The 24748-nt window shown below is 42.6% G+C and overlaps 1 protein-coding gene across 1 annotated transcript in view; it reads left to right on the top strand.

The window, feature by feature from the left end:
• The window catches only part of LOC122550471 (uncharacterized), a 256060-nt gene that overhangs the window by 5960 nt on the left and 225352 nt on the right, over positions 1 to 24748 (top strand). The window contains exons 2-3 of the mRNA XM_087987905.1: positions 9327 to 9458; positions 10423 to 10477. Coding sequence (XP_087844031.1) covers positions 9454 to 9458; positions 10423 to 10477 — 60 coding nt within the window. The 5' untranslated portion in view covers positions 9327 to 9453. The remainder of the gene's footprint in view (positions 1 to 9326; positions 9459 to 10422; positions 10478 to 24748) is intronic.

The raw sequence follows: 24748 nt of genomic DNA, 5'->3' as shown, positions 1-24748 counted from the left end.
GATGTGGTCTTCTCTACATCGGGGAGACCAAACGCAAACTTAGGGAATGGTTTGCTGAGCTTATTAGCCAAGCCCGTAGGTGTTGACCTGACCTCAGTCACCACCCATTTCAAGTCCCCTTCCCATTCCCTCTCTGTAATACTATCCTTAGCCTCCTCCTTTGCCACAGTGAGTTACATTGCAAATTGGAGGAACTACACCTCATCTTCCACCTGGTCAGCCTACAACCCAAAGAACTCAACATTGAGTTCTCCAATTTCAAATAACCTTCCTTCCCATCCTCCAACTCCCTTTCCAGCTCCTCCCCCTCCCTTCTATTCCTCCGACCGACCTTTCCTTCCAGCTCCCAACCGGATTCATTCCTCCCATTGACCAACCCTCTACCTGTGTTCATCTATCCCAACTCACCACCCCGCCCCTATCCCCACCCAAAATCCTCTTTCTCAGCAGTTACCCCCACCCCCATCCGCAGTTCTGAAGAGGGGTTACACCCGAAACGTTGACTTCCCCACCTCCTGATGCTGCCTGGCTTGTTGTGTTCTCCCAGCCTCCTGCCTGTCTACTTTGGATTCCAGCATCTGCAGGTTTTTTTTGTCTCTAACTATTTTAAGAAAAGCAAGAGCATGGCTCCCTGAAATTCTATTCAACATATATCTTCTGAGTGTGTTCCGTGTTAGACAACACTAACCTCCAGGTCAGCATGGATTATGTGCTCAAGTCTCGAGGGTTAATTTGTGAACTTGCAAGTGTCAGATTTGGAGTGGGACGTTCCTGTACTGAGTAATGGCTGCACTGCAGCTGAGAAACATGGGGGGGGGGGGGGTGTTGAGGGTGGGAGGTCAGTCCATACCAGTGAATGGGTGGAGGGCTCTTCGTTAATGTACATCTGCGGAGAGGGAAATAGGGGTTTGGGGTGTAAACTGATTAACAGGAAGCTTTTTGAACTTATGTTTTCAAAATTTGAACGAGGTAACTGTCAACCAGAATATTGATGTGGGCGGGTGGTGCCTGAAAGGAAAATTCAACAGATCACGAAAAACAAAGAAGTGTAGGAGTATTGAATTGTGATAGAGACAATTTCTAATGAACCTGTTGATACGTTGTCAGAAGTCATACAACACCAGGGTATAATCCAACAGGTTTATTTGAAACCACAAGCATTCTGAGCACTGAACCTGCATTAGGCGAAGGGATCAGCATTGATGTGCTATGGGTTGGAGGCACTCGACACCCCACCACCCCTCCTCTTCTCCTCCTCCCCACGCCCCCCCCAAAAAAACTAGAGGCATAAATGCTGCCCCTCCACACATCACTTCAGCTCTGAAGAGTCAGCTAGACTTGAAACGTTAGCTTACTCTCTGTCCATGGATGCTACTTCACCTGCTGTGATCTCCAACATTTGTTGTTTTCAGGAAAGATTCCAGCATCTGTAATAATTTGCTCCTCCAGGAATGTGCTGGAATACTCCCCAGTTGGCTGGATGGATGCAATGACACCATTCAGAACAAAGCAGCCCTCTTGATTGGCACAACATCCACAAGCATCTATTCCCTCCACCATCAACACTCAGTCACAGAAGGGTGCCCTGCAGAGGTTCACCAAAGATCCTGAGGCAGCACTTTCCAAACCCATATCCAAATCAAAACTTGTATCTGCCACCCCCTGCAATTTCCCCTCCAAGCCACTCTCCATCCTGACTTGGAAAAATATCACCATTCCTTCTATGCTGCTTCATCAAAATCCTGGAATTCCCTCCCTAAGAGCGTTGCAGATCAACCTGGACTGCAGCGATTCAAGGAGTCAGCTCACCAACCAATTTCTCAAGGGCAACTAGGGATGGGCAATAAACCTTTGGCTGGCCAGCTACACCCACAGGTGAATGAAAGAAAAGGATGAACTCTGAACTGCAGTTTGCAGCAACGTTTTGTGAATGGGTAACTAATTGGCTGAGGCTTAAAAGAAGGAATATGTTTTGTTTCCAGAGTTCTGCTGAGGAGAGGCTTGGTAGATCAGGCCAGAAGTTGGTGTTGAGACCATTTCTGTTTGAACGGCCTGAATTCTGAAACTCGATGCGTCTGGGTCCAACTAGCAATGATACCCAATTGGGGATGGTTTAGAGTCACAGAGGTTGCAGGTTAGACAGCAGTAGTTGGGTGAAGTGTCTAAATTAAGTTCTTGTGGCACAGTGGTAGTATCCCTACCTCTGAGCTAGATAAACTGGGTATAAATTGTAACCTGCTCCAGAGGTGTATAGTAATATGTCTAAATAGGCTCATTAGAAAAAATATCTAAGTGATTAAAGCAATGACTGAGACATGGTATCTTTTGAGAAAGGGATAAAATACAAAGATTGAAGCTACAATTTTCAATTCTTTGAAGGTGGCAGCACAAATGAAAAGACTTTTTAAGTAAAGTTCACTGGGTCCTTGGCTTAATGAACAGAGGCATAGGACATTAAGATAAATTAATGGGATTATACCAGATCAATTGAGAAATTCTACTTGGAAGATGATGTGTGGTTTGGGAGGTGATGAATTAAGATGAACTGATCTTCATTTGTGTTTATCTTTTCATCAGTTCCATGATCTTTTTCTTGTGTTTTTCTGATCATACATTGTATGTGGAGATGTGGTTTATAACCTGGGAATGTTAGAGAAAAAGGAAATAACAGCAGGAGTAGGCGAATTGGCCCAATGAGCCTGCTCTTCCATTCAATATGATCATCATTGATAATCCAAACTTAGTGCCCTGTTCACGTTTTCTCCCCATATCATTTCATTCCTTTAGCCCTAAGAATAGTATCTAGCTCCTTCTTATAGACATTCAGTGCTATAGCTTCAAATGTTTTCGGTGGCAAAGAATTCTACAGGCTCCCCACTCTCTCTGGGTGAAAACATTTCTCCTCAGCTCAGTCCTAAATGGTCTACACCGTATCTTCAAACTGTGACCCCAATTTCTGGACTCTCGAGCCAGTGGGAGCATCCTTCCTGTGCTTTGATAGGTTTCCTGTTAGAACCTTGCAAGTTTCTTTTGAGTTTCCCACCTCCTCATTCTTGGGTTTAGTCAGATCAGGTAGAGGCTTTTCTCACTACAGTCATTCATTCAGAGTTGCCCAGGATTGTGGTATTTTATTTCAGAATGTTACTTATCGCATCCCTTACTTCCTCCTCTCTGGAAGGCATTTGCTCCACTTGGAAATCCAGATCAATGGGCACGGGAAATTTTCCAGAACAGGGCCCAAGTTTCTTTCAGCTAGCCTTAGCAAACTATGTTATAGTCCAACAGGTTTATTTGGAAGTACAAGCTTTCGGAATGCTGCTCCTTTGTCAGCTAGCTACGTGACAAATGAGCAGCACTCTGAAAGCTTGCACTTCAAAATAACCCATTGGACTACAACCTGGTGTCATGTGATTATTAACTTCGTCCACCCCAGTCTAACCTGGCACATCCACAACTTTAGTGAACCATGGAAGCCATCTTAGATAGGCTATCTCTGACAAGAAGACAGTGAGGCCTGCAGATGCTGGAGATCAGAGTTGAGAATGTGTTGCTGGAAAAGCACAGCAGGTCAGGCAGCATCCGAAGTGCAGGAAAATCGGCGTTTCAGGCCATTGACCTTCATCAGGAAGAGCTGGCCTGCTGTGCCTTTCCAGCAACACACTCTCAATCACTATCTCTGACAAGACAGTAGTGGGGTCTAGTTGTATCGAAAAATGGAGTGAAATGTTTTGTCCTGTTTCTTCCTGCTCCCCTCTGTTGCTGAAAATTTAACCATCCAACCCCACCCTAACTAAGGTTAGTTAATGACACTTTAGTGTCGGGTGGGATAGTAATGGTCGCAAACATAGTCTCCTGAATCTCAATGGTACGGTCACTCAAGTAAGCAGGACTGATGTTTGACAGAACCTCCCATTTCTGTGCCCTCAGTACAGCTTATGAATCTCTGGCATGAGAAAAGAGGCCCTGAAAGCTCACAAGATGAAAGGACCTTTTTGAAGTTACTGGATGTTTGTTGCCATCACAGACAGATCAAACAATAAAGCTCACGATGTTATAGCCAGGTCATCAGAGCAATCATCAGAGCGTGGTATCACAGGAAGAAAGTGTTAACCTGTTCAAAAAAGTTCCGGGACTTCGTATACACAGTGGTAGGAATACTCAGTAAATGAAAATGTTGATTTTTAAAGAACAATTTTTTTCTGTCACCTTCGATCAGAATCATTTAAATTGGGAGAAATCAGAATTGATTTTGAGAGGAACGCTTTAGAGTAGGGCTCTGATTTCTGGATCAGAAACATTCCTGGTTTGGCAAATAACCCACTTTTTCAGTGCAAGAGGACAAATAAAGCTAAGCATTCATGAAGATAGAGAATTTTAGAGTTTGCAGTAGAAATGTGCCATTTGGCCCATCTTGTCCATTCCAGAGTTTATCTCCATTGATGACCATGTGAAGAAGATTGAATTGACTCTCCCGAACTCGACCATGTTTGGTGACGACCAGAAAGTTTTAATCACCTTGTTAGCACATAGCTGTACTTCACTTTAACAACAATGTCATTCATAAGAAACATTTAAAGAGTCAACTATAAGATCAATTCTATCATGGAATCATCTGTTATCTCCAAGAAAAATAAAACCAGTGATATGTTAAACATACAGATAAATGTGACTTCAATGTTAACAAGGGGTTAATGGTCAATATCAAAGGGAAGATATATGAATGTGCAGGTAAAAGCCCTTCAGGTGTTAACCTGAGACCATTATTTGTTAGTGGGTGTCCTGGACCAGCAGTCATGAATATTACAGATATGTTTACCGAGGCAAATCTTGCATCTCCAATATGTGTAACATCATACAGGTGCAATTTGAAGATCTGAGATATGAGTTTCTTCATACCTGTCTGATTTAAGTCTTTTAATATCAGTCCGACATGGCAGCTGAATTCTACATTCTCACTACTCTCTGGCTAAAGAAGTTGAAAATTCAGAATGGCATCTGACAGTGGCAATGGGGGTATCACTGGGCTAGAGCATGGCAATAGCCCGGCAATGCCTTTTAGGGAAGGCCCACCACTCAGTCACTTAACTGGACAGTGACATGTTGGTCATAGTCATAGAGAGGTACATCTTGGAAACAGACCCTTCGGTCCAACCTGTCCATGCTGACCAGATATCCCAACCCAATCTAGTCCCACCTGCCAGCACCCATATCCCTCCAAACCCTTCCTATTCATATACCCATCCAAATGTCTCTTAAATGGTGCAATTGTACCAGCCTCCACCACATCCTCTGGCAGCTCATTCCATACCCGTACCACTCTCTGTGTGAAAAAGTTGCCCCTTAGGTCTCTTTTATATCTTTCCCCTCTCACCCTAAACCTATGCCCTCTAGTTCTGGACTCCCCGATTCCAGGGAAAAGACTTTGTCTATTTATCCTATCCCTGTCCCTCATAATTTTGTAAGGTTGCCCATCAGCCACCGAAGCTCCAGGAAAAGCAGCCCCAGCCTGTTCAGCCTCTCCCAATAGCTCAAATTCTCCAACCCTGGCAACATCCTTGTAAATCTTTTCTGAACCATTTCAAGTTTCACAACATCTTTCCAATAGGAAAGAGACCAGAATTACACGCAATATTCCAACAGTGGCCTAACCAATGTCCTGTACAGCCACAACATGACCTCACAACTCCTGTACTCAATACTCTGACCAATAAAGGAAAGCATACCAAACACCTTCTTCACTATCCTGTCTACCTGCGATTCCACTTTCAAGGAGCTATGAACCTGCACTCCAAGGTCTCTTTGTTCAGCAACACTCCCTAGGACCTTACCATTAAGTGTATAAGTCCTGCTAAGATTTGCTTTCCCAAAATGCAGCACCTCACATTTATGTGAATTAAACTCCACCTGCCACTTCTTAACCCATTGGCCCATCTGGTCCAGATCCTGTTGTAATCTGAGGTAACCCTCTTCGCTATCCACTACACCTCCAATTTTGGTGTCATCTGCAAACTTACTAACTGTACCTCTTATGCTCGCATCCAAATCATTTATGTAAATGACAAAAAGTAGAGGACCCTTTACCGATCCTTGTGGCACTCCACTGGTCACAGGACTCCAGTCTGAAAAACAAGCCTCCACCACCACCCTCTGTCTTCTACCTTTGTGCCAGTTCTGTATCCAAATGGGTAAAAACAATGACTGCAGATGCTGGAAACCAGATATGGGAGTAGAGTGGTGCTGGAAAAGCACAGCAGTTCAGGCAGCATCCGAGGAGCAGGAATATCGACATTTTGGGCAAAAGCCCTTCATCAGGGCATTTCCTGATGAAGGGCTTTTGCCCGAAACATCGATTTTCCTGCTCCTCGAATGCTACCTGAACTGCTGTGCTTTTCCAGCACCACTCTACTCCTGTATCCAAATGGCCAGTTTTCCCTGTATTCCATGAGATCTAACCTTGCTAATCAGTCTCCCATGGGGAACCTTGTTGAACGCCTTACAGAAGTCCATATAGATCACATCTACTGCTCTGCCTTTATCAATCTTCTTTGTTACTTCTTCAAAAAACTCAATCAAGTTTGTGAGACATGATTTCCCACGCACAAAGCCATGTTGACTATCCCGAATCAGTCCTTGCCTTTCCAAATACATGTACATCCTGTCCCTCAGGATTCCCTCCAACGACTTGCCCACCACCAAGGTCAGGCTCACTGGTCTATAGTTCCCCAGCTTGTCTTTACCACCCTTCTTAAACAGTGGCATCACGTTTGCCAACCTCCAGCCTTCCGGCACCTCACCCGTGACTATCGATGATACAAATATCTCAGCAAAGAGGCCCAGCAATCACTTCTCTAGCTTCCCACAGAGTTCTTGGGTACACCTGATCAGGTCCTGGGGATTTATCCACCTTTAACTGTTTCAAGATATCCAGCACTTCCTCCTCTGTAATCTGGACATTTTGCAAGATGTCACCATCTATTTCCCTACAGTTTATGTCTTCCATATCCTTTTCCACAGTAAATACTGATGCAAAATATTCATTTAGTATCTCCCCCATTTTCTGTGGCTCCACACAAAGGCCGCCTTGCTGATTTTTGAGGGGCCTTATTCTCTCCCGAGTTACAATTTTGTCCTTAATATATTTGTAAAAACCCTTTGGATTCTCCTTAATTCTATTTGCCAAAGCTATTTCATGTCCCCTTTTTTGCCCTCCTGATTCCCCTCTTAAGTATACTCCTACTTCCTTTATACTCGTCTAAGGATTCACTCGATCTATCCTGTCTATACCTGACATATGCTTCCTTCTTTTTCTTAACCAAACCCTCAATTTCTTTAGTCACCCAGCATTCCCTATACCTACCAGCCTTTCCTTTCGCCCTGACAGGAATATACTTTCTCTGGAATCTTGTTATCTCCTTTCTGAAGGCTTCCCATTTTCCAGCCATCCCTTTACCTGCGAACATCTGCCTCCAATCAGCTTTCGAAAGTTCTTGCCTAATACCGTCAAAAGTGGCCTTTCTCCAATTTAGAACTTCAACTTTTAGATCTGGTCTATCCTTTTCCATCACTATTTTAAAACTAATAGAATTATGCTCACTGGCCCAAAAGTGCTCCCCCACTGACACCTCAGTCACCTGCCCTGCCTTATTTCCCAAGAGTAGGTCAAGTTTTGCACCTTCTCTTGTAGGTACATCCACATACTGAATCAGAAAATGGTCTTGTATACACTTAGAAATTCCTCTCCATCTAAACCTTTAACACTATGGCAGTCCCAGTCGATGTTTGGAAAGTTAAAATCCCCTACCAGAACTACCCTATTATTCTTACAGATAGCTGAGATCTCCTTACAAGTTTGTTTCTCAATTTCCCTCTGACTATTAGGGGTCTTCTAAGAGAATAAAGACTGCAGAGGTCCCATCTTCTGCCAGCGGTCAGCCATTCAGAAACAGTAGCACCAGGGATGCTGCTAATTATAAAACCTTTCGGAGGATTTATTTTCTACTGTAGGGGACCTCTGGCAGGGCTGGGATTATCACGGAGGGTAAAGGACCTCAGCCATCAAGGCTTTAGGAGTGGCCCCACAGAGGCTACTTCCTTCCTGATGCTTGATTGCTCAAGCATGCACTAAATATCTTTTGAATATGGGATCTTCCTTCCTGTGAAAGGCTCTAGCAACTCTGACAGGGTGTCCATATAGTGTCCTCACCATATTGAGCCCCTGCCTGCCATTGGTTTAACCAACGGTCACAGGGTTTTAAGAGGGCGATAGTTGATCATTTAAAGCATTTGATTGGAATTGGGAAGGATGTCCATAGGGCTGTCTGCCCAGGACTTCATCAGGGTGGAAACAGGATGTGATGGGTTTCCCACCCACCAGATCAACTGCAACCCCCAGTCTCTGACCACTGTGAACCCAGATTGATACTGGTAAGATGGTTTACAAACTCTTCATCTTTGCTTTTTAACCACATGGCTTGAATTGCCTTGATTTTATGTGCCATTATCAATGTTGGTCTTTTATCCAGAACCTTACAAAGAGTTTTGCAGAAATGCCTGGAAATCATATCCCATCTATTTATTTTCTTAATTCCCTTCACGAGCTCTATAAATGTTAACCCATTATTGTAATATTCCAAGTTCAATTCCTATACATCTGGATGTAGGTTTTCTCGCTGAGCTGGAAGGTTCATTTCCAGACGTTTTGTCAACCTACTCGGTAACATCTTCAGTGGGCCTCCGGGCGAAGCACTGTTGATAATTCCTGCTTTCTATTTATGTGTTTGGGTTTCTTTGGGTTGGTGATGTCATTTCCTGAGGTGATGTCATTTCCTTTTCTTTTTCTCAGGAGGGTGGTAGATGGGGTCTAACTCGATGTGCTTGTTGATAGAGTTCTGGTTGGAATGCCATGCTTCTAGGAATTCTTGTGTGTGTCTCTGTTTGGCTTGTCCTAGGATGGGTGTGTTGTCCCAGTCGAAGTGGGGTCCTTCCCCATTTGTATGTAAGGATATATACACAGGAAATTACAATCACCACAGGAAATCATTCTCAAAAGCTTACCCCGTCTCCTTCATCTCTCTCCAGTTACAGTGTTACCCCTTGGTGTCATACTGTGCAGACCTACAGCAAGCACTCTGAGTGTGTAAGGGGCAGAAACAAGTATACCTATTCCTTGGCTCACATCATGCTTGAGTCTAACCAAGTCTCCCAACATCAAACGGGACGATTGTGGGAGGGTTTCAGAGAAGCTTTTGATGTGACTTTGAATTTATTTCAGGTCAAGGTTATAAAGCTGTTTGATTCTCATTTCCATGGCTTTTATTTTTGAACAGGTTTAATGAAGCATTTCATTCAGGAATGAGCTGGAATTGAAGTTTCAGCAGATTGGACATCCTGTTTGGAAGCAGAGGGAATATTGAGCAAAATTTTAATGCAGTGAAAATATCTCTGAGAATTAATATGTGGTAGGTTTTTCTGATTTCTCTGTTGTGATCCAATGCAAACAAAAACAAGATAAATAGCAGGACAGTTGTTTGAAAATGTCTGTCTAAAAATCCACAAACAAAATCCTTCCATGAGAGGAGTTGTATGTTTTAAATACAGAATACAAAGAAGCTTTAAAGGGATCAAGATGGGTTAAGAGAATTTGCAAAAGCAAAGCAGATGAAGAATTGAGAATATGTCCATATTACAAACCGCTTGGTGGAGAAGATTAATTGTATTGTAATATTCCTCCAATTTGCTCAACTTATTGACCTCTAAATCAGTTAACACCTTCCCAAACATCAGCCATCACAACCCCAAAACCTAACAGCTCAAATAAGGGGGCATAACAATGGAAATGAAATTACTAATGTGCCTCACAAGATGTGTGGAGAAGCCAGATTCCTTCAATAAGCATTGCCCATCCAACTCTCCACCCCATTTCATATCCACCACATACCATCCGGTTCCCCGCTCCCACTGACAGGCGCGCTGTACCCAGTCCCCTACAACTCAAATGAGAACTCGAGTGATGGATGAAAAAGATCTCACGACCACTGCTTCTCCCCGTGTGGTGGCCAATAAGTATTCCATGAAAACCCAAATGATTTGGACTTCATGTTGTTTGAAGGATCTTGCTGTTCACAAATTGGCTGCTGTGTTTCCTGTCAGTGAGGTTTCTGATTTTTCTATTTATTGATGGTAAAATTGGCTGGAATATTTCATGCTTTTCGATGCAGGTGACTGGATTGGGAGTGTGGGAGTGTGACTCTAGGTGACTGGATTGGGCCCTCACTGAAATCAAATCTTGATCTTATTACAGAGTTAGAAATGAAGAGGTGACATTTTTACTGACTGTGTTGGATGTTCTGTGATATTTCTTTATGATTTGGAGTTGTCTCACTAACGGAGGTTTAAACCTGTCTGTTCATTTTTTTTTGGCAGGTGCCAGTTATTACGATTACTCATTCTGTTGCTGTTGACTGACACAATTCTTGCTGTAAGTTGAACCTAGATTTGTCTCCAATCTTTTGTGTCTTTGCTTGTGCATTCCATCAGGCTGAAATGCTTCTTTCTGAGCTTTAACTCATTTGTTACACTCACGCATACATTAGGAGATTTCATTCGTAACTAAAAATTTAATAACCGAATCCTAATGTAAATATTGCAATTAAGCTGCAGTTGGAATCACGTAAAGTTTTGGTAAGACTTTAATACACATAATAGGAACAGAATCATCTTGACATATCATACACCCATTTTCCAAATAAAACTCTTTTCCATTCTTCAATGCATTTATGTGCCACTGTTTGTAGAGTCTATGCTGCTATGTTGGTGATAATCCTAAGCAGGAAGAAAGTGAGGACTGCAGATGCTGGAGATCAGAGTTAAGAGTGTGGTGCTGGAAATGCACAGCAGGCCAGGCAGCCTCCGAGGACCAGAAAAGTCGATGTTTCAGACATAAGTCCGTCATCAGGAATGAGGCTTGTGTCCCAGGGGGCTGAGAGATAAATGGGAGAGGGGCGTGGGGTTAGAGGGAAGTTAGCTGAGAATGCAATAGGTAGATGAAGGTAAGTAAGAAGGTGATAGGTCGGAGAAGGGGATGAACTGGATAGATGGGAAAGACAATGGACAGGTCAGGAGGGCAGTGCTGAGTCGGATGTTTGGGACTGGGATAATGTGGGGGAGGGGAAATGAGGAAATTGTTGAAATCCACATTGACCCCCTATGTTTGCAGGGTCCCAAGGCGGAGTATAAGGTGTTCTTCCTCCAGGTGTCAGTTGGTAAGGGTTTGGCGATGGAGGAGGCCCAGGACCTGCATGTCCTTGACGGAGTGGAAGGGGGAGTTGAAGCGTTCAGCCACGGGGCGGTGGGGTGGGTTGGTTGGTTGGTGGATAAATGTGGATTTCAATAGTTTCCTCATTTTCCCCCCATCCCCCCCCCCCCCCCCCCCACATTATCCCAGTTCCAAGCCTCCAACTCCACCACCGCCCTCCTGAACTGTCCATCACCTTTCCCATCTATCCACTCCACACCTCTCTCTAACAATCACCTTCTCCCTCGCCTTCATCTACTTATCACATTCCCAGCTACCTTTTCCCCCCAGCCCCACCCTCTCCCATTTATCTCTCAGCCCCCTGGCCCACAAGACTCATCCCTGATGTAGGGCTTATGCCCAAAATGTCGATTCTCCTGTTCCTTGGATGCTGCCTGACTCTTTTCCAGCACGATGCTCTCCACGATAATCCTAAACAACACATTCACTGTTTTATCGATAAACCAGCTTTACTGTTGTTTTCATTTATTTGAATAAAATTAAATTAAATGTATTTTTCTTCATCTTTTCTTTAACTGACATCTACAAACTTTGCAGTGGGTAGCTGTTCCTACCAGTGATATGCTGCTGTCTGCAGACTCTGGAATGTAGAATGCCTGATGTGGAATGTTGGATTTAGAACATGGAATGTGTTGTGTGGAATTCAGGATGCATTAATCCTGAGAACCCATTCCACAAGTCATGTTCATTCAGGGGGTTGGGAATCTTTGGAATTTTCTACCTCCCAGAGGCTGTGAATATTTAGTCAATGAATATATTGAAGACTGGGAATTGATAGATGTTTAGACATTGAGTGCTCTGGTTGGCAAATGGGGAAGTGGAGTCAATGTAGAATATAACAAGGATCTTACTGATGTGTAGAACAAGCTCATAGGGCTCACTGGCTCCTTTTAATGTAATTGGATCAGGGTTGTTCGCCAAAGCAAATTTATCAATTCTCCTTGATTGTGTAGTTATTGATAAAATTTGATGGTTTGCAATGTTTGTTTCATGGAGCCTGAATTTGTTGGTGGCATGGGATTTACTACAGGGACTAAATGTGGGATAGGGGGAGGTTTCCTGCTTTGGCAGGAGGTGGCACCTGGGGCCACACTTAATGGTCTCTCTGCAATCAATCATATGGATGTCTCTGCCATCCTACCTCAGAGAGCTCTGGGCCAGTTAGAACACTGGCAGTGTACTTGTGTTGTAGTGCCATCATGAAGAGTGACAACTCTTGGAACTGCAGCTGGAGGATAAGGGCTCTCTGATGGATGGACACCCCTCTTGCCCCCCCCCCCCCCCAAACAACTGAGTGAATAGAGTCTGATGGTTCCAGGCCACTCAGGAGGGGTCTAGTGAGGGAAGGTCAGGTGATACCAACAGTGTAAAGGTGGCTATTGCCACTGGGTGATGATCTCCCTTTCACTACTCTTTACCCTTTAGTCCACAGCAATAAGGTCCCTGAATTCTTCCTCCTCTGAGGAGGGCACCAGGGATATTCCCCATGTAGCGGAGTACCCTCCCCCTCCACTGGCAAAATACTGGTTGAAGTGGGGTAATCCTTATTCAGGCATTTGTGTAGTTAGGACTCTGGTGGATGTGCCAAATCCACCTTTTCCATTGCTGCCAAAAAGGCAGAGCAGCGCCCCGCCCCACCCCACACCTTTCCATGCCATTTTGGAAGCCCTCTGCATGACGAGTCCATCTACAGAGCAGCATATAGGAGCAGAATGAGTCTGCCGCCCAGGTGTGGAGAATACTGCTGGTGTTCCTTAACGTCCAATGACCTTTCCTGTTTTAAGACAGAGACTGGGCAGGCTGCTCATAACTCACTTTATCAAAAAGTCTGACATGCTCTGAGTCTGTTATTCTGCAGCAAGAATAGAAAGTGTAAAATCTTCCCTATAATTACAAAGGGGGAAATAATAACATTCTGTGGGGACTGTAAAGAATGAGGTTCAAAACACACAAGGCAATTTATGAAAATCTGTGACTATTGGATACATTTTCCATGAGACAACAGCTCAAGTGCTTTTTGAAACTCTCCAGAGTAAGAAATTGCTTTGAACACGCTAACATTGTCACCATTTGACAGCAGATATTTTCTTACGTTTATTAACATCTTTTGTATATGGATCCTGTGTTCACTTCAATCCAGAACAAGTCTTCAAAGGCTCATGAACAATCAATCAAGCATTTCATTCGTTCATTCAGTGCATTAAAGATGTCATTCTCCCTTTCATTACATCGACTTTTTTTTATATAGATATTTTTATTAGAAATTTAACATTTTTACAAGTTTACAAAAATAAACAAAACTCTCAAATATAAACATTGATATACAATTAGCTCAAATATACAATAGCCAAAATTTAACAATAAAAAAAAATGAAAAAAGAAAAAAAAACAAACAAAACTCAACTATCTACTAATCTACGAGGTAAAAACAATGACTGCAGATGCTGGAAACCAGATTCTGGATCAGTGGTGCTGGAAGAGCACAGCAATTCTACTAATCTAACCTACAACTAACCAGAGTGTATATTTAAGTCTCTTACATGCTCGGAATGTGTTAGCATCAGATATAATAAAACCCGTATTCATGCGGGATTCCTCCCCCGAGGGGCCCCGGACCAGCCAGGTTTGTAATCTCAATTAAATAAAAGCCCTTGTTAGGATAGTCGAAATATCTGTATTTATGTAATTCAAAAAGGGCTGCCATATTTTATAAAATAATTCGGTCTATCGGTGCACCATATTTGTAAGGAAGTCAAGGGGAATACATTCCATAATTAGTCTGTGCCAATTTGAAAGTCCAGGGGGGCCCTCAGCCGCCCAGTTCACCAAAATATTTTTCCTTGCACAGAAAGAAAGAATAGAAAATAGTCTCTTCCCGTACGTGTCCAGGGAGGGAAAGTTCGAAAAGCCCAAGAGGAGAGATACAGGGTCCACTTTAATTTCCGTTCCTAAAATTTCTGTCAGGGTACTTGCTACTTTAGTCCAATATCTACGGATCTTATGACAGGTCCATAAGCAATGTACAAGAGTGCCCACCTCTATTTTGCATTTAGGACACATTGGAGATGCTCCTGTCTTAAATTTTGCCAATCGAACCGGTGCTATATGGGCCCTATGAAGTATCTTCAGATGGATAGCCTGGGTTCTGTTACAAATAGTAATTCTTCTAGCATTTTCCCAAATATCATTCCACGTTTCTGTGGAGATTTCTAGTCCCAGATCCTGATCCCATGTTTTAAGCAGATTATCCATATCTCCCAATACTTCATCATGTAGTAAATGATAAATGGTACTGACGGAAGATACCCCCACTGGTTGTAGGCCACTACATTCTCTATCGGATTTATAAAGACTATCTAATAACGTAGCCTTCTTCTGTATATAATCTCGAATTTGGAAGTATCGAAAGAGGTCTCCATTGAGTAATCCGAATTTCTGACGCAGCTGTTCGAAAGACATCAGGACCCCATCTTTAAATAGATCCCCTAGACATGAGATACCCCTGGATCTCCAGAGTTTAAAAGTGGCATCTGTTAACCCCGGTTGGAATCCCCATGCTCGCACTATCGGTGCATAGGGGGATGTTTGATTGTATTTAGTATTATAGGGTTTTTACAGTGATCTGTAATGATTTTCCTCTTGTCTGAGAATAAAAGGTTAATAAGTGGGTAATTTACTTGAGAAGCCTCGATGTCCAACCAGATTGATTGTGGATCAGACAAGACCCAATCAGTTATGTAACTTAATAGGGAACTTAACTGATATTTCCTAAAGTCTGGGAAGTCCAATCCACCCCTTGCCTTTGGAAGCTGTAGCTTCTTCAGCTTAATGAGGGGCCGCCTATGATTCCAGATAAAGGAACCCATTACATCGACTTTAACTGAAGTCTAATTGTGAGAGCATCAATCTCATAGTTAACGTCTCTGCTCAATGAGCGTAGGTTTGAGGTGTCCAACCCCTCTAGGGCTGACAGAAAAATGAACCTGCTACCTGGATGAACTTTCTTTTTACTTTCTTCACTCATGGGGCATGGATGTCATTGGTTGACCAGTATTTATTTTCTGTCCCTAGTTGCCCTTGAGAAGGCGATAGTGAGCTGCCTTCTTGAACTGCTGCAGTCCATTTGTTGTAGGTTAACCTACAATGTCCTGAGGGAGGGAATTCCCAGACTTTCACCCAGTGATAGAGATGGAATGATGATATATGTCCAAGTCAGGAAGATGATAGGCTTGGAGGGGGACTTGAAGGTGGTGGTGCTCCCATGTATCTGCTGCTCTTGTCCTTCCAGATAGAAGTAGTCCTGGAATTGGAAGGTATTGTCTCCAGATCTTTGGTGAATTTCTGAAGTACATCTTTTAGATGATGCATACTACTGCTATTGAGTGCCAGTGATGGGGAAGAGCAGATGCTTGTGGATGTGGTGCCAGTCAAGCAGGCTGCTTCATCCTGGATGGTGTCAAGCTTCTTGAGTGTTGTCGGAGCTGCACCCATCCAGTGGAGTATTCTGTCACACTCCTGACTTGTTCCTTGTGGACAGGCTGCAGTATTCCAAGCCTCTCTCCTGCTGTTATAGCCACCATATCTATATGGCTATACTACTTAGGTTTATGGTCAATGGTAACCGCCAGGATGTTGATAGTGGGGGGATTCAGTGACAGGAACACCATTGATTAACAATGGGCTATGATTAGATTGTCTCTTGTCAGAGATGATTATTGCCTGGTATTTGTGTGGTACATGTGTTACTTTTCAGCATAAACCTGGATATTGTCCAGATCTTGCTACATTTGAACATGGATTGCTTCAGTATCTGAGGAGTCACAAATGGTGATAAACATTGTATGCAATTATCAACAAACATCCCCACTCCTGTCCTTTAAGATGGAAGGAATGCTGAAGATAATTGGGTCTAGGACACTTCCCTGAGGAACTGCTGCAGAGATGTCCTGGAACTGAGATAACTGACTTCCACAACCATCTCCCTATGTGCCAAATATGACATGAACAAGCAGAGAGTTTGCCCCTTATACCCATTGATTCCAGTTTTGCTCCAGCTCCTTGATTGAACCAAGGCTGTGTGAGGTCAGGAGTGACACTCTGTTTGGGTTCTGCCAGGGCCACTGAGCAGGTAATTGTTGAGGAGATGACAGCACTGTCAATGACACCTTCCATCACCTTATTCATGACTGAGAATTGTATTGAATTTATTGCCGCATGTACTGAGGCACAGTGAAAAGCTTTGTCTTGCGAGAGTAGAGTGATGTGGCGTTAACTGTCCAGATTGGACTTATTCTGCTTTTTGTGTGGAGGATATGTTCTATATTGTCGATTTAGATGTCAGTGTTGTGACTGTGTACCTGAACAGACGGTTAAGGGAGCAGCAAATTCTGCAACACAAGTCTTCAGTAGCCTTATCAGAATTTGACATCCACAACTTTGGCCGTTCACTGGCTCAATCAATTTTTAATTTTATGTTCTCATCTGCACTTTTACAATATATTCATCTTTGTATCTTCAGTAAGTTTTGGATATGTGGCTTTCTGTTGTTAAGTCAAGAATGAACTTAATGAATAGTTGCAACTGCATGAAATCTACACTGTACCACTCCCTCTGATTTGTTGAAAAGCTCTTTAGCCGTACATGCAGTTTTCCACTGCTTCATCTAGTTTCTCTATAATCTCCTGACCAGCTCAACAATTCCCTTAACTCAATGAGCTATAATGCTCCTTGACAGCTTCTTTTTTGCCTCCGTATCAAATGCCTTGTGGAAGTCTGTGTATTTGCTATCTGTTTGACATTACTGCATCAATTTCTTAGCTGCTTCTTCAGAAAATTCAATTAATTTTTGTTAGAGACTGTAACCGTTTATAAATCCATGTTGTCCCTCCCTAAACAGTCAAACCTTCTCTTAGTCCCGAGCGATGAATTCCAATCACTTCCTCACAATAGATGTTAGCCTGACTGGACTATAATTTCCAGGTTCCTTTTTCTCACCGGTCTTAAGTTGTGGAATTAAATCTGCAATTTTCCAATTTAAGCAGCTACTCATGTGCCAAGAGAGGCGATGGAAGATTCTGGCTAAAATCGTTTACAATTTCCTCTTCCATTTCCTTTCAAATCCCCTGGATGGAAATCTTCAGGTCCTGGAGATTTATGATGCCCATTGTTTTATTTTTAGTACAATTTCCTTGTTTATATCAACACCATTCAGTTCTCATTCTTATTTTGTCACTTGTCTCCCTGGAATGCCAGGTATGTTATCCTGTTCCTCTGCTAGACTGACACACAAACAATGCAACTTTCATCGCCCAGTCTAGAGGTTTGAGAAGGCTGAATGGGGAATCCATTTTCAGAGGGAGACAAAGATTCATTTTCCCGATGGCAAGTTAAAGCTTGACAATTGAATGAGTTTAATGAAGGGGAGGGGATGGCCTAGTGGTATTATTATAGGATTGTTAATCCAGAGACCCAGGTTCAAATCCTGTCCTGGTAGAATTTGCATTCAATAAAAGTCTGAAGTTAAGAGTCTAATAATAACCATTGCCAATTGTCAGGGGAAAACCCATCTGGTTTGTTAATATCCGTTTAGGGAAGGAAACAGCCATCTTCATGTGGTCTGGCCTACATGTGACTCCAGACCCACAGCAATTAGGGATGGGCAAGAAAAGGCTGCCTGGCCAGTGATGCCCTCATCCCATGAATGAATTTTTTAAAAAATTGAGTTCTCAGAAACTGTCAGGCTAGTCAGGTTTCCCCCATGAAACTGTTTTACATTAATGAAAATGTTAACAATGCTCATTAATACCCCATCCTGCAGGAATTATGTTAATGATCACAATCTTGTTCACCAAAAATGCGAAATACATGTTAAACTCACAACTATTCTGAAGAAAGGTCACTGTACCCCATAATGTTAACTCTGCTTTCTCTCCATGGATGCTGCCAGACCTGCTGAGATTTTCCAGCAATTTCTGTTTTTGTTCCTGTGTAACAGAGCTCTGCACTATCACCCTTACAATGCACTCTCACTCCTCTCACTGCTAGATGGCCTTCAGGACAATTTTCAGGGAGTGGTGGCTAAAATGTGGTGCTGCCATTTGCCTGGTTGCTGACACCCCTAGGAATGGGCAACAGGTCTGAGCAGAGTTTGAGTGATGATTTTGGGTTGCAGAGAGTCAAGTGCTGCCCAAGTACCTTTTTAAAGATGGTGCCTGGATTTTGGAGGTTGGAAATTCCTAGGATGTTCAGAACCTCCTGTCCATATTGGACTGTGTGCATATGGCGTGTGATGAGAAGATTGTAATTGTGTGTAAAGGACACAGTCTGCTCTGGAGGGCATGTTCCTCCCCATTTTTACCCCTTCTTCCACACTTGGCCTGAATAAAAGAAAATCCTGCCCACTGTAATTATTCAAATAGTAAGAGGCCTCCAGTCATCTTTGTCTAATAAGAGAGAAGTTCTCTGGTACTCTGGGATTATGATGACTTTACCTTACCCATTCAATCAGTCTGCTATTTCCTTATGTTCATTTGTAATGTTATCCCCAACTATTATTAAAGCTTCCGCATTATCATTACCTAACCGTTCCTTGTAATATATGCACACCCCTAGTGTTTCCCATGTTATTTCTACAAAGCCTTGCCAGTAGAAGTTTTCAGTAGGAGTTAGCTCTCTGGTGTTGTATAGCTATCAAGTGTTTCACAGGATAGGAGCGGGGGTTGTGGGGGCTGTGCCTTTTAAGACCAAGTGAGCATGTCTGTTCTTTGTAAAGGTGGAAGACGTCAGTGTGCTTAACATTGAAGTGAATGAAAAGATGAATAATGAGGCCCTTTTAAGTTTTTCCACTGTGAACTGAAAGGGATTGAGTTGCACTCAAATTGTTCAGGCAATGGGTCCTCACCCATAACATCTCCTAAAACAGGAATAATTCAAAGGAACTCTGACAAATGAGGGCCCTGTGGTAATAATTTCTGCTGACAGAAGCTGGCTGATATTGGTATGTGTATTTATATTGGACTTTCCTAACATTCTGTTACCCAAAAGCTACTGGTCAGAGAAGAATTCAATAAAGATGTAAAAATTAAGTGGAGGTGGCTGTATTCTGATTGGTTCTAGAGTGTGGCAGGAGCCCCAGTTCAACATCATTACCAAGTCTTAACAAAACATGTTATACTTGTATTTCCTTTTATGGTCAGAACACACCGTCCAGTAGGATACCAGACAGTAAGAATAAATCAATGCGATCTGTGCCTTCAGACCTTCAATGGGAATTTAAAATAGCACAAAACTGGTTTGGGAGTCGAGTGAGCTGAAGACTCCGGTTTCTTCTGACATGATTCCATAATTGTCCCATTACAGAGCAAACTAATTGTACAGGTAGAAGGTGATGTTCAGCACATGATCCAAGGATGTGTGACAGCAGAAGATTCTTAACTCGCTGTCAGAAGAAAACCATTTACAGCATAATCCAGTTAAAACTAATTGAGCCTGTCTTGTGAAAGGAAGAGTCTGTCACACTTACAAAAAGCTACTCTGAAAGCCTGTTCTGAGCAAGTTTGCCTTTATTGGTTATCAATAGCACTTTGTCCACTGAGCTTTGCACTCAGTAGACTGACTGTCCTCGCAAGAAAGGAGTCCGTGGATAACAAGTTGACATGAGTGCTATGAAGTTGAAAGAATAATTGCATTTTAAATATGAAAACACCACAGGCAATTAGCAAATTGGTTGCAGGAATTTTACTTTGCTTGTCATCTGCTTAATCTTTACCCCTCCAGTAACGGGCGTTACCATGTGTACAATCAAGACGTGTTGAAAGTAGGAAATTGCGTCCACATTAATTAGCGCAGCCAGGGTGAGTGTTTCACTGCTAACTGTACGGTGATTCAGGAATCTGGAGACTCTTGGCATGTATGGAATGTAGCATTCTAGCTCTCAACACTGACAGGGAAAATACATTCATAAACATTCTCAAGATGTCTTTTTATTCTTTCCAAACTTGGTGTGTCTCCTGACCAGAATTACTTTTGACCTTTCACCTGGGTTCTCAATGTCAAAAAAAAGACTCCTTCATTTTGCATTAATGTAAGTGTTACTGCAAAATATTTAAGATTTAGAGAAATCTATGTGTAGTGTATAAAACATGCATATGTGTGGTCCATAACAAATCCATTCTTTGATGTTTGAGTCACATGGTAAATATATACATCCTCCAGTTTAGAGTTTAGACCCTATTCTCAATAATTCCAGATGTCTTGACATTGGAAAATTGAGATCTATCAGAAACAATCTCCAATTTATCCCCCGGTCAGGTGAATTGGCCATGCTAAATTGCCCGTAGTGTTAGGTAAGGGGTAAATGTAGGGGTATGGGTGGGTTGCGCTTCGGCGGGGCGGTGTGGACTTGTTGGGCCGAAGGGCCTGGTTCCACACTGTAATGTAATGTAATCTAATCTAAACAGGGCAAAAAAGTAACCCTTTACAACCATTTAGGCTCTGGATAAATCAATTCTGATAAATAGAAACCCAATGACATTGAAGGGCCTTCAAATTTGAGGATTGCGTTGAGCAAGAGTTTGTACCTTTACAACTACGATTTGGACAATTGCAGTCTATAATTTATCCGTTTAAACACTTTCAACTTGCTGCTTTCATCAGTTGGTGTGTGAGTTGGGATTCTAACCAAGAATGTCTATGTAAAACATTCTCACAGAAACTGAGAGACTTGAAAAGATAGAGAACTTGTAATCCTTTAACATCTTTCATGACCTCAGTGTATTCCAAAGCACTTTATAGTCAATTTCACAACTTTGATTTGCATACAGTCAGGAATGAAACAACCAGAAAACATGTTTTAAATGTTGGGTTGAGAAAGAAATGTTAGGCAATTCAATCTATCTGCTTTCCACCATTGCACGTATAGTTTTTATTTGTCTTCCAATACAAAAACCCACAAAATTGCTAGAAATTCATGTGCGTGGTGACTTTCACTCCGTTAATAACCATAGTAGCAATTTGATTCTGTTTCAGATGTCTGGCTCCAGCCAGATGTGCACAGTTTCACATCTGTCCTTGGCTGGTATAATAACAGAGCATGAAATTAACTGAAACAAATTTCTTCGTGTTGAAAGACTATCTGTGAGCCATCGTCTTAAAATCTCCCGAAACGTTTCCCAGCTGCTGTATCAAACGTTCAGTCTTAAGGTCTCTGATATTGGAAACGGATGCTTGGGCTGCTTACCCAAGACTACGGTAATGAAGGCAACATAAACATGCCAGCTGTCATCCACAGTCAGAAATGCTTCAAACGGATGCTGCTGTTATGAAGGAAAATTGAAACAATCTTCTCTTACAATCATAATAAAGGAGGCCATTCAGCCCCCATTGTTTCCATGCTGGCTCTTTGAAAGAGCCATTCAACTGCTTGCACCCTTCCCTGTTCTTCCTCCATGGCTTTGAATATCTTTCCTTTATGTGCAATTCCCCACGTATCTCTCAGCACCCTGGCCCACCAGCCTCATTCCTGATGAAGGGTCTATGCCCGAAACGTCAACTCTCCTGCTCCTCAGATGTTGACTGACCTGCTGTGCTTTTTCAGCACCACACTCTCGACTCTGATCTCCAGCATCTGCAGTCCTCACTTCCTCCTTTATGGGCAATTACCTAATTCCCTTTTGAATCTGATTCCACTACTCTTTCAGTGAACACTTGCCACCTCTGAACAGCTTGCTGTAAAAAAAAAAACATTTCTTTTCAATACTGTAACCTTCTCCATTCTTTTACAACTTACCTTCAATCCATGCACCTCTGGATATCGACTGTCATGTCATAGTTTCTCTTCAATTACTTGATCAAATTCCTACATAACTTTGAACCTCTACTAAATCTCTTTGTAGCCTAGCCTTCTCAATGGAGAAAATTTCCAGTTTCTCTGGAATAAGCAAAATCCCTCATTCCTGAGAAATCTCCTCTCCACCTTACCCAACATATTTCCTAAAGTGTGGAGCCCACTAATGGACACCAAAACCTCCCTGGTGCAAGTAAAATGATCAGAACAACCTTGATGATTTTCTGTCTAATATTCTCAGTAAAATCTCACCCATCTAGAATCAAGATGGAACTTAACAGGGTTCAAGACTGGAGGGAATTACATTCTGGCAAATCTCTGAGTGCATTTGAGTTTTGATGTCAGGTTTAGGTTATCACTGAGGTCACTCGATTCAAGTTGGGCTTCTTTCTGGAGCCTTCATCATGTGACCTCTGGCTTTCAACAGTCCCTCCTGGTCAAAAAGCCTTTTGTTCTGACTCTTTTTTTTTAAATTAAAAAGCAACAGTGTTCAAGTGAGGACACAGCATTAATTTTCGTGCTTCTATGATTTCTGACAATCAATCTTTTTAGGTCCTTACTTTCCAATCCTTCCCATTGTGACCCTGTTTTGAAAACTGCAGTGACCCCTCAGTGAGCTGGTGGGGTGGGGTGGGGACGTGCGAGGAATGTCAACTTCTGCCTTTGAAATCGAGAACAAAGATAGACCTAAAGGTTCAGACACATAACTCTTGAAGTTTGCGTCATATGTACACAGGGTGGTTAATAAGGCATTTAGCACAGTTGCCTTCATTGTTCAGACCCTTGAGTATAGGAGTTGGCATGTCATGTTGAGTTTGTACAGGACATTGGTGAGGCCTCTTCTAGAGTGCTGTGTCCAGTTCTGGTTGCCCTGCTACAGGTAGGATGCTATTAAGCTGGAGAAGGTTCAGAAAAGATTTACCAGGATGTTGCTGCAAATGGAGGGTTTGAGTTATAAGGAGAGGTTAGATAGGCGGAGACTTTTTTCACTGGAGCATAGGAGGTTGGGACGTGACTTTGTAGAGACATGAGGGGCAAATCTTTTACAGAGAGTGATTCGTGTATGGAATGAACTTCCAGAGAAAGCTCTGGATGTGGGAATGGTTACAATATTTAAGAGCCATTTGGATAAGTACATGAATAAGAAATGTTTTGAGGGATATGGACCAACCACAGGCAGGTGGAGCTAGTTTACTCTGGGATTATGGTAGGCATGGACGGTCGAACCAAAGGGTGTATATCTGTGCTGTATGATTCGAAAACTTGGAACGTACCATTTCAACCCACAACCTCACGTAGGGTCCCAACCCCTCCGCACCCACACACACACCCCCCGCCCACTTTGGTAAATCCTGCTTTAGATTCTGGAGACTCCAGGCAATGTGAAGGTCGGTAATGTCAGACGACGGTCTTTGCGACTGAAATAGGTTCCAGCTAACACTTAAACAATCATCCATTGGCCTCTTTCGGAATTCAGCCAATGGGGATTTGGGGGGACGAGACATGACCAGCAAGGTCTGATCTGGAAAACAAATTACGTTTGAGCAAAACTAGGACTGAGGATGAAAGACATTGTGGCTGAGGTTCAGGCTGCGTACATCCATTCACATAAATGGACTGCACAAGTTTGTCAATGTTGTAAACTGTGTGGTTTATAATTAATGGAATTTTATGTGTTCCTAGTCTACCAGTCTGGATAGCTTGGTACATTAAACTGACAGTGGAATTATCTCCCTTAATGTAGCAAATATATGTGGTCAACCTCCTTTTAGAATTATTGCATTTTTTTGTAGTGGGGGCATGAGTGCAGTCAGTTAAGTACTCTTGGTTCTGCTCTTGAGTTGCCCCATCAGGAAGCAGCTGGCTGTGGGTTTGCTGTGTGCAAATTGCTGATCATACAGTTCGATAGTGACTAGTCAACAGACATCATTCCAGTAGCTGTATTGCGCTCTAGGACATACTGCAGTCATGAAAGGTACTAAGTAAATGCAATATATTCCTTCCTTTCCCTGAAGTGTGTAAGGAGAGGCTGGAGGTGAACCTGCTGACAAGGAATATAATCTGACTCTCTTCCTGAAACATGTTCCTGTCCCAGATGATGACTGATGCATTTGTAAAAGAAAAAAGCAATGGTACATTGCTCAGCTGTAACCAGTTCTGGTGTCAAGTGTAGTCACAATTTCACAAATCTGTGCCTGCATTCTGAGAGTCAGTGCTGAGATGGTGACACTCAGCTGTTTCAGACATTATGAAATAATAGATGAAGTTATGAGAAAACAAATGTCTGCTGTGTTTATACAGCTGCAGCTCAAATCTCAGACACGCTGTTAAAGCATTGTATTTGTAGCATTTCCATCCTGAAAACTGGCTGTCGGGATCAAGCCATTAAAATATTGCGAGTTTAGTCAAGGGGAAAGTGAGTCAAAAGCCTAATGAGCCAATCTGAGACTTGACCTTTATAAAATTTGTAGACTGTGGCTCCTGCAAATATCCCCACTGCTTCATCACCTGCACCATCGGTGTGCGAGTGCAGAGAGGCTCTCTGTCTCGAGGTGAACTGGAACAAAAATAAATCATGACAAGTCGAGAGA

The sequence above is a fragment of the Chiloscyllium plagiosum genome, unplaced genomic scaffold (assembly GCF_037043375.1).
Source record: "Chiloscyllium plagiosum isolate Xiang-an unplaced genomic scaffold, Cpla_swu_hap1 HiC_scaffold_6, whole genome shotgun sequence".
NCBI classification, from domain to species: Eukaryota; Metazoa; Chordata; class Chondrichthyes; order Orectolobiformes; family Hemiscylliidae; genus Chiloscyllium; species Chiloscyllium plagiosum.
Note: the sequence above shows the minus strand (reverse complement) of the source record. Positions and strands in the feature narration are given on the sequence as shown.